General features: G+C 34.9%; 1 protein-coding gene across 1 annotated transcript in view; it reads right to left on the minus strand.

Moving 5' to 3' along the window:
* The window catches only part of LOC113809244 (disks large 1 tumor suppressor protein-like), a gene marked incomplete in the record, with an annotated part of 35,454 nt that overhangs the window by 13,931 nt on the left and 9,896 nt on the right, over positions 1-11,627 (minus strand). The window contains 3 exon segments of the mRNA XM_070130513.1: positions 1-5; positions 4,350-4,502; positions 8,585-8,629. The exon segment at positions 1-5 is cut by the window's left edge and continues 168 nt beyond it. Coding sequence (XP_069986614.1) covers positions 1-5; positions 4,350-4,502; positions 8,585-8,629 — 203 coding nt within the window.

The following is an 11,627-nucleotide window of genomic DNA, read 5'->3' on the forward strand; positions in this document are numbered from 1 at the left end:
AGTGTCTGAGATATTTATGATTATCATTAATACAATTATCCTTTTTTCTCCCTCTTAAAATGCCAATGATCATTATCTTAAGTTTACAACTGACAGCCATGTATAAGGTTCAATAAGGTTGATAATAAAAATGAATGATCCATTTTTGTGAAATTCTCTAAAAATAAAGAGAAGGGGATAATGCAAGGAAAATACTAAACAAAACAAAACCAGCCCTGTCAATCATGTCTGCTATATTCCTTTCTTCCAATATCTAATTGACACAGATGAAGATAGAATGTAGAAGGTGTAAGGAACTAAAGGAATGATATGAGGAAGAAAATTAATTACCTAAATTGGGGTACCAATAAAAATCTGGGGGGTTATGAAGACTCAAACTTTTAACCAGAATGATCCGGATGATGTTAAGGTCATGAAAAAAATCTAGGTCAAGGACTGGTGATGTGAACATGCCTTCACTGGGCAAAATGACAGAGGGCCAAGTGACATGAACTTGGCGTCATGAGTGAAGGCCAGGGTGACAGAAAAGACTCGTCACGAGTGCACAAACCTCTTGGAGTGTGATTTGACACATTTGGCACTTCAAAGGAGGCTTTAGCATTATTCCATTCACTAAATGAATGTGAAATGTAATGTGCGTAAGACATGACTGGAAAAGTGCCGACTCCAAGGAGGATGCCATTTCCATGCGGTCCATATTCCTGGCTGCTGTGACCAGCAGCGCAGGTTGTATTAAGTAAAATTGAAAATTACAAAAAAATGAGATATATAACACATATAACCAAATGTTCCCTACTTTTTTTTTCTTGCACTGAGTTATATACTACATAGAGAGATGATATGAAGTCTGTGCAAGGAAAAAAAGCTATTACTATCTGGATAAAGTAAATCAAAACGGTAAAAAAGCTAAAAAAGTTTACATAAAATAACTTTGCAAAGGGCAGGCACAGTCTTGTTTGCCTATGCACTGCACGCCCAGGATACTGACTAGTTAAGTTACCCACTGCCTGTATTTTAGGCACCATGATTTCCGTTATCTAACCGGATCCAATGGGTTAAAAGCTGGTACTCCTAAGCAAATCATGATGCATGAAGAGTAGATGAAGAAAATATAAAAAATGTCAGTCTTTTCCTAAAAATTATTGTACAATATGAGTCATGATTTGAGAAATGCATTAGCATAACGTGTAGGAGCGTGGCTATGGTCACCACTATAGAAGACAATGACCACATAGAAGACAATGGCCTCAATGGATGCTGTCACAGAAAAAAAAGGAAAAAAAGTGACCATTTATTTATTAATTACCATTATTTCTTTTTAGATGGCTTTCAATTTCTATCTGATAAAGAAATATTACCCATTTGACCTTTCATTTCTGTGTTTAACCAACTTAAAAGTGTCACACCTACGATACCCACAGAAAAATAAACATTAAAGGGCGTCCTGTCAGTGTAATGCTAGATCACAGCTTGCATTCTGATTTTGTTGCCCGTGGCAGGCGGAACGCGGGCAGGTTCCTGGACTCGCCCGTGCGCCGATTTTTAAGCTGCCCGGAAAACATTAAGTTTCAGTTTTTTTAACCTAAGGTACTTAAAATCAAAGGAAACACCACTGCCTCAAACACAGCCTATTTGACAAATGACAAAAACCCTGCCCACTAGTCTTCAATCACTTTAAATATTAATAGGGTTCCTTTATTTTCTATCTTTCCTTTGTTTCTTACAAAAATTTCAAATAGTTGTCAAAGAAATATACAGAACCAGTTATCACAATATATTACACAGATTTATAGATGTGTTAAAGAGGACACAGCTCAAAGACTTTACTGCATTTAGCCAAAGAGGATGCACTGTAAGATACCAGAAATAGACATATAGATAATTATTTGCATAATTTACTCAATGTTGTAACTAACACAAGTGAAAAAAATTGCTCTTTTCATAATAAATTGTTTCATAAGATAAAATGCTATCAGAATACAGTAGGAGAAAAATCAATTTCAGTTTTAGGTTCAAAAGGCTAAATTGAGGTGGTGCTAACTTGTTAGAACTTATATAAAAAAGAAAGTCATCCCTCCTATCGAATGTTTTTGCCTGGTTTTGCAAAATTTTAATGAACTACAATTAGGTGTAGAGAAGTGTTTTACGTCTCATAAAAGGTAAAATTTGTATTGGAAGTAATGTCCTTACATAAGCTGCTTTTACCTAACAGACATCTGAGTTCACTTCTAATCTACAATTTATGTATCCAAAGACTGTATTTGGCTCAAGTTGCAGTAGGCATGCTTATTTCTTGAAAACTATAGATCTTAAACCCCTCTGATCCAAAAAAAAAATTGACTTTAGGGGCAGGCGATGTGAACATGCCATTACAGGAAAATCTGGCAGAAGGCACAGGTGACACAAACGTGCCGTCACGAGAATTTCAGCTGAAGGCCGGGGTGCCAGAATGACTTGCAATGGGTGTACAAACCTCTTGGAGGGTGATTTGACTCATTTGGTGCAGGTGTAGTGCAGGTTGTATTACAGAAAGTGAACATTAGGGGGGTGGGGGAGACAAATAATAAAATGCTACATATTTTCATTTTTCTCGCACTGAGTTATGGACTACCTAGAGCAATGATATGGAATCCATGGAAGGCAAAAAGTCTTTTACCTTCTGGATAAAGCAAACTAAATGACAAATATGGACACTGGAAAATGGCAATTACACTGAAAATGCTTGGGCCTAAGGGAAGGCATGAAGTCTTGTCACTGCATATGTGCCCAGCCTACAAGCCACAGAGCTGTTCACGTTAGCCTAATGACCATATTTTGGCTCATGTGATTGCCAAGCAGTAACTGGATCCAAGGAGTTAACTTTTATGTTCCGGAGGAGTGACAATCACATCATTCAAAAATTTGGCTAAGGGCTGGGATGACTGAAATGGGTTGAAGTGCACAAAGCTCTTAGAAGGTGATTAGACTCAGTGGGCATTTAAGAAAGGGCTTTTGCATTATTTCTATCAATAAAAAGTATCGATTGTACTATCCGTGAGTCATGACTGGAGCACAGGCTCCAGGGAGGACAATTATTTCCATGCTCAGGTGGTGCAGGTTGTATTATAGAAAATTGAATATCATGAAGAAAAAAAAATTATATATATATATATATATATATATATATATATATATATATATATATATATATATATATATAATAATAATAATAATAATAATAATAATAATAATAATAATAATAATAATAATAATAAAAATAATAATAATAATTAAAAAAAAAATAATAAAAAATATATATATATCATCTTTTTGTTATCAAAATTGCATTGCGTTTTTATGGACTACCTAGAGAGGAAGGAAAAGTCTATTACCATCTGGTTAAAAGTAAATCATATGATAAATATAGAAATGGGAAAATGGCAAAAAAGCTGAAAATGTTTATGCAGAAAAAACAGAAAATGACACTGCAAAGGGGAAGCATGGAAAATGTTTATGAAGAAAAAGAGAAAATGACCTTACAAATGAGAATGGCCACTCAAATAAGTCTAATAAGTGAGGGCAGTTAAGGGAACTTGTTTTCTTAGATAGTGCTTGGGTACCTACATTTTTTTCTGCTTTCTTAGATAGTGCTTGGGTACCTACATTTTTTTCTGCTAACTTATTTCCTATACAAAACATTTTAAACCACTGCAAAAACCTTAAAAGATCCTATCATTCCTGCCCTAGCCTAGAAAAGTAAAAAAGTATGTTAGCCAATGAAGACGGGTTAAAATATGACAGATACAATCTGCTATAAGCAACAAAAGTGTGAAAGATTTAACAAACTAAACTAAACAACAAAAGGCAATAATTATTCAAGTATTAACCCATCCATCACAGAATAATCTACTGTCCACTGTAGTTTTTTGTGAATTTTGTGTACACAGGCTCCACAAGGGCTCAGTCACTAAAGAGTAAATTAGTAGGCCCTTGCACCTGACTTTCCCTTTCCTTGAATTCTCAAGATCTTTTTTTTTCTGATGCTATTAGTATTGATACCATTATCATCATTATGAACTTATCAAAATACTTCTATATACATACATATAAAGATAAACAGGTGAGATATTTAGGAGTAATGGTTGACTCCTTGGTGAAGAAGTACTTCTGGAGCCATCTATGTGAAAACAATTAGTAAACTAAAACTATATTGGAGATGGCATGTATGTCATGTCATCTACAGCAAGTGGGTTAAGGTAACAACAGATGAGAGGCAGTGATTCAAAGAATCAAAATACATATGATATATATTTACAGTACAAGTATTTCCAAAAAATATAACACAAAGACCAGAGGTAAACAAATCTTACGTGGAACACAGCTGCCATATTTGTCTGGGAATTCTGATATGAGGTCATCGTTGATTCTGTCCTTCAAGGGTCCCAGGAGCACCACAGGTCGGGTATACGTGATCTCTATTTGTTGTACGCCCTCGTAGCTCAGGATAATGTAGTCGTCTCCCCCTGAAAATCAAATTTCTGTCTCATTAGGGTAACAATTTTAAGACTACCAAGCTGATTTTCTAACCAAAATAAAAGTAAAATGGCAAGGAAAAGAAAAGGAAAATAAGAGAAAAGGAAGCATAATAAAAAAATAGTGATAATGTACATATTTATAGAATACATATGGGTGAATCTGTACTTGAAAATCTATTCAGTTTACCCACAAATGTGTGTATAAGTCTGTAAATGGTTCCATAAGGTTACATAGGGGTTCGGACATCTCAGTCAGACAATGGAATATAGATTATGTAAATAAATAAAAAAAGTGTATCTTGTAAAGAAAGTGATTGTAATGCTTGGCACATTATGTACATGTGACAATATCTATCCTGATTGTCATGACAAATGGCTATGTTACCAATTTAAGTATGTAGTATACTGCACTTTCTATAATAACTTATGTGGACTTTTCCTAGTTCCCTGCAAATTCGTATATGCCTATGAAAAACTAGCCTGCTCAATCCACAAATTACTTTAACAGATGTCTGCTGAAATACAATATTCTGTCTATGTAATCAATACAGGGATACCACAGCATCCCTATATAGCTTTACTAAATAATGTGTCTTGGATATTAACCTTATCAATCCAGATGATGTGACCATCCTGTCATGAAAAAAATTTGGCTTGAGGGGCAGTGACGTGAATTTGTCATTATCAGCGTTTCGACTGAAGGCTTGGGGTAACGGAAAAGACTTGCCACGAGTGCACAAACTTCTTGGAGGGACTTAGACTTATTTGGCATTTAGAAAGGGCTTTTACATGATCCTCATCAATAAACGAGTGTATGAATGTAGCATCCATTAGCCATGACTGGAAGAGTGCCAGCTCCAGGAATGACGCTGATTCCATGCTCAGCTGGTTGTATTACAGGAAATCTAATATAATGACAACTTTGATCCAGTTGCCATGAGGTAACTGGATCAAAGGTGTTAAGCAAAGTAAATGGGTGAGTATGTGTGTGCGTACACACATGTACGTGGATGTGTGCTCTTACCTAGTTGTTTCAATACAGGAGAAGAATTAAGCTCAGATGGTCGTGTCAGCTATATCTAAATTATCGTTTAACTTTAAAGTGATGAATACTTTTGGCACAACGTTATTTGGAAGACTGTTCCGTGTTTCAATAGTTTTGCCTGGGAAACTGAAATTCTTAACATCTCTTTTCCCTCATTTTACTTTCAACTTTTTACTGTGTCCTCTCGTCCTTCTTCTGTTCAGAATTATAAAGTCACCTTTGCCTAACTTAACTCTTCCTGTAACATAGATGAACAACATATCAGTCATATCACACCTTTTCCTTCTTTCTTTCAAAGTAGTAGGTCCTATTTTCTGTAGTCTCTCTGTGTACCTCATATCTCTTAGAGTCCATCTTGTGGCTACTCTCTGAACTCCTTCCAATTTGGCTATATCCTTTTTTAAGTGTGGACTCCATACCACTGCATTGTACTGTAGACTAGGTCTTATGGTGACTGAAATGATCTTATTTACCATATCTTCGTTCACATTTATATGAACATTTGGGCTTTGGTTCCTGCTCATGATTATTCCAAGGTCTTCTCCCTATCTACTGGGTTAAATACTGCATCTCCAAATAATAAGTTTTCAATGACACTTTGGAGGCAATGGCATGAAATGTTTACTATTCTTTTTTATGTAATTTTGCAGAAACATGTTCAGAGAACCACTTGGTCTTATGTTTGATCATAATTGGCGCCAAAACCAATCATTGAGGCACTCTGCTGGTTACTCACTGGCATGTAGAGTGCTTCTCTCAAAGTACGATGTTCATCTGTCTTTCATGAAAGAAATCTCATACAAGAGTTTGCCTTTTTAAAGTCTTAACCCATTCACGCCGGGTACATTTTGTAGCCAAAATAAAAAATATCTGGGTGGCTACAAAAATCGGTGGGCGGAGCTTCCCGGAGTCTGTCCGCCCGCCCGCCTGCCCGCGCGCCGCTGCTGCGTCGGAGCGCAGCCCCGATACAGCGTCACACTGGCGGGATGCCCGGCAATGTTTATTTTTTCCGGTGCCTCATATATGTGACACCCAGAACGAATTGGTTAAGTATATGTAATCTACCCAGTCATCTCTTTCTTGTAATATTTCAGGAACTGTCATAAAAACAGGAGATTTGCTACAGATTTTTCTATATTTTTCAAGGGTGGCAAGAACTCGGTAACATTAGTTACCAATTGCTTAACAATTAATGTCACTTCTAAAGGGTTTCTCTTTTTGAATTATTCCAACCTCCTATGAGCATAATATTCTGCTCTGAGAATTCTGTATTTACGACCTTGAGAATATTGACAATCAATTTCTTGTCTTCGTTGTATCATTGATTCCATCTTTCACAACTTTTTCTTTGTGTCCTAATATGACTATGTCCCTCTTTACAACAACCAAATTAGCAATATACCTTGCTTGTTGCCCAAGGTCTGACTTGAATTAATTTTTTTTTACCATCTCTGTAAGGCGTGTCTTTATTTCTTCCTTTGTGATCTTTATGTCTTTTTCTTTTTCTTATTTTTCCCATTTAATGCTTCTCTTTTCTTTGATACATCTGCATATGTAGCTCTCATCTTTTTAGCCTCTTCCATTATCTGAGCCTGGCTGCTTGACAAATTGCTTTCAATTTGCTTTGCAGTTTCCTTACTCTGATTACTTCTTCAAATTTTTCTTGTACATTCAATTTGACTACTGTAGTTAATCTGGGTTTCTTCTTCTTCCACCTTTTCTTAAATTCTTTGATTTTCATGTCAGACTTTTCAGTATTCTCAATCTGAATAGCTGTTCCTGAGCAAATCATACATCAGTTCCTTAAAATCTATATTTTTTTTCAGGAATTTTCAAACATCCTGCAACAAGGCTTCAAAAGGCTCAGTTTTAAATGCTGATTCTACTTCATTTTCCTGACCTGATCTTAGCTGTTAATCATTAAACAAACAAAAACAAAGCTCATTGCAGTTGTCTCTATACTTGAAAAGCTTACCATGCAGGATTTGCAGTAACTTATCGCCTCCCTCACCTAAATTCTAATGTCCCAGCCCAAAGAGCCTTAGCATCTTTTTCAAATCTTCCCTTATTCATCCATTCTATAACCCAAATCAATATGTCAACATGAACTATGCACATTTACAGAACCCATGACTAGCAGCCTAGATCACCCATTGTCTAATCTCTGTATTCAAAAACAAAACATGTAACAGCTGTACTGCACTGATGTGATACACTGCACTCTGTGTGCGTGAGCGTGTGTGTGTGCGCGTGTGTGTGTCTTCAATAAGATAATAACAATGTGGGTCAGTAGAAGTAGTAGAAAGTAAGAGAGAATGATATAAAAAGGTCTTCTTACCACATTTAACCATTGCAAATGAAACTCTCTTTGAAACCATTTTATGTCATTCTACACCACAAAAAGACCCTCATATTCAAATAACAAGAGCACAAGCATAAAACAATAATAATAATAATATTAATAATAGTAACGAGTCAATGAGTCATCCATGGCAAGTATGTAATCATATATATAATAGTAAACATCTTTTTCATATTTGTAATCCAGTAATAATAAACTTTTTCAGTGGTATGATACTGATACACACATACACATATACATGTATATATAAAATATATACAAGAAGAAAGGTGTTTAGATTTTACATTTTGTTTTTACATTTGCATTTAGTTGCCCTTATATAGTAGCTATACACATCAAGCTCTGCCTCCCTGAAAATGATGCATTTTCCCAAAATTGGAGTTGATGTCAGTTGAATATGGTTACCAAGACAGCACAACAACATGCTAAAGAAAGTACCATATCCAGCAAATGCTTTCATAAATTTAAAGTTCTAGTAAAACCACAACCAAAGATCTGAGGAAAAAAACAACAAAAAAACACAATTATGTACAACTTCTGACTTACTGCCTGTATCTATATGGTTCATTTCCTAACTTATGAATGAGTTGCTGGATGCTGGTCATAGATCATCATATAATACATCTGGGCAAGCCTAAGGTAGCGGGAAAGGGTAATACTCACGCATGCTTCGGCTATCACTCTCTCCGTCATTTGTTGCTATGGAGGCTGTAAAGAGAGACACACCATCAACAAGGCAGACTCTGCTAGGCAACACCATGCAATATGAGCAAGCTCTTAGATGTGTTACCTCCTTCATCCAGTGACCCTTGATTGATGGTTCAAATTTAGAGAGGAAATTATTAAGGTCCCATGAGCTTATGAATTTTAACTAAAAAGTCCTCATACACACACAAACATAGATATATAGATATACTTCCCATTTTACTTTGTCTATATCTTAGCAACTAACAGATACTTGAGCATTACTCTTCATACTTTGCTGACTGAAGCCTAATAATATTTAATAAAAAAAAGTTATAATACTTGCAAATAACTAGCTTTCCATTATAGAATTCCATATGGAAGAGTGAATGAAACTTGATCATTCAGTGTTTGAACCAAATCATACAGATTTCCATAGACACTTTTATGGAATAGCTGAAAATAGTGAAGAGAATAGGATTTCAATGATCCAACCTACATTTTAAGTATCATACTTTCTATTTGAACACAACTTTTATGGTCAATCATCTTAATAACTTTATCTATGCATATCTCCTACTACATATACTTTGATTTCTAGTAACAACTCACATTTTTTCAGTAATTGAAAATCACAGCAACATGACTATAAAAGGAATAGCATTGCAATGGCCATGCAAGTTTTGGAATTTATCTACTCAAGCACTAAAGTTGGATGGGACTGAAACCATTACAGACAAAATGTAATCTGTAACAGAGCAGTAATTCTGAGTTATTTTCTTAAATCAATTTCTGCTTAGACCACAACATACTCAATTCCCTATAAAATGAATAAATCTTTCCAGAGTTTATTCTAATCTAGTGACACCATTTCAAAATCACACATATCTTGAATAATGTATATTACACTAATGTTGGGACACACTGGCTGGAGAAATAAACTTACAAATACCTGGTCAAAACAATTTTAACATACAAAAGAATTCTTTGCACAACTAATGGCTGGTAATGTTGAGGACATTATTTCGAATCATCATGTTGACAAAGGACCTTCTGGATGAAGGAGGGAACAATGGTGAATCAAATAAAAACATAATTTTATACTATGCTTGAATTATCATGCACTAGTATACACAAAATTAGAATTCATATACAAAACATAACAGAGGCTTATCTGAACTTAATTAATATGTACAAGATACTACAAACGGCAACAGTCAAAACAACCGAGGAACAAAGAAAACATCTTGTACTTGCCTCCTTAATCACATATGGCAGGCCATCACTAAGTGGCTTACAATTTTTTTTGTCTTTTAGCATTAACAGGTACAATTTCAATCCTGATAAATGCAGACAAGTGTTCATGCATGATTTTGTGTCAGCTAATTAAAATGTATATGTGAATATAAGGAACAATGAATGTCTATACATATCCTAGGCAGTGTGTTAATTTAAAATGCATATAATCAATCCTGCACAACCAAGCAAGCACATCAGTTTTCCTAGCAGATTACTAATTAGCTAATATTATTAGAAAACAATTAAAACATCAATAGATCTATGTACCCTAAGAAATCTAAGTCTACTATCATCACTTTGATAAAGAAAGAAAAAAAAAATCTTCAATTTCATTGACCAAACAGGAAAGATTTGATAGACTTATAAGATATAATCATTGACATACAGAAGGTTCCTAAATTGAAGAGGAAAAATAATAATTATAAAGAAAAGACAAAATCTTACCTTCAAAGTCCTCATCGACTTTAGGAAATGATGTAAAGAGATCAAGTGTTATTCTTTACACACACAAAAATCAAACAAGAAAAAATGAGAGAATAAAAGGAAAGAAAATGGAAAGGCGAAAAGGAAAAATAAATATGAATAAAATGGTCCTTTTTGAATTTTGTATCAGTTACCTGCATTTTGTAATGAAGAGATTCCTCCTTCATCTCCCGCCCCTCAACTCCACCCCTCCCATCCACCTACCCACCCACATACCCACACACAGTATTGTTCATCAGTGTTTACTATAAGGATAGGCTTTCATGCTTACAGTATCATATTTCTGACTGGTACTTGGAACACTCAAGTCACAATAAAATTAATTACACAAACTGAGCATACAGGCTATGTCATCTATTTAGAGTAAACACAGGGACCTCAAAATTATAATTAAGTTTAAAATACAGCCTAATATGTGGCTGTGTATCATCTGTAAACATTTCAGTTAAACAAAGAGACAACAACAATCTACAGCAAACAGATATATACAGCATTCTGTGAACAGATATTAGATTCTTCAATTTTGCTTATCTCTTAACTGCATTTCACTGATGTTTTATAGCTATTGTGTTACTCAAAACACAACCTTACTTGTAAATTCCTGAAGTAAGTGACAAAGAAAAATGTTCCTCTGTGTATATCTATTAACATAACTTTCCAGTTCCACAGACCATTATCATTATCCACTAGAATGAAGAAAGAATTTGAACATTTTAAGCATTTGGACTATTTTCTCCATAACTAAAAGACAGAAGGAGAGAAAGGAGAAAAAAAAAAATCAAACTGTCCCTCTAGAGTCCTTGTTAATCATGTATGCCAGTGACACAGACAGGTGTATTAAAAGCTTCACATCCGTGTAATGCATTCAGAGCACAATTAAGCCACAGAAAGCTATACACAGAACATATTTAGGTTGAAACACAAGCCACTGGGAAACTGAGAACTGACAAGCCAATTTTTCCATGAGGGTGGGATAGCATTCACTAGAATGTGAGTCAATGCAGTGCTCCATGATATTAACTTCATAACTGCCTTAATAGTCATTCATTAAACATTTAATCCTAAGACAGTCCAAGAGCATTGTATGCATGAACATACAATGAGGAAATTCATTAAACATTTTATCCTAAGACAGTCCAAGAGCATTGTATGCATGAACATACAATGACGAAAAATCTTAATACTTATCCACATAAATGATTTCAAAAGTTTCATTTTCTGGAGAAAAACAAAATCATTT

This window comes from Penaeus vannamei, chromosome 15, assembly GCF_042767895.1.
Source record: "Penaeus vannamei isolate JL-2024 chromosome 15, ASM4276789v1, whole genome shotgun sequence".
NCBI classification, from domain to species: Eukaryota; Metazoa; Arthropoda; class Malacostraca; order Decapoda; family Penaeidae; genus Penaeus; species Penaeus vannamei.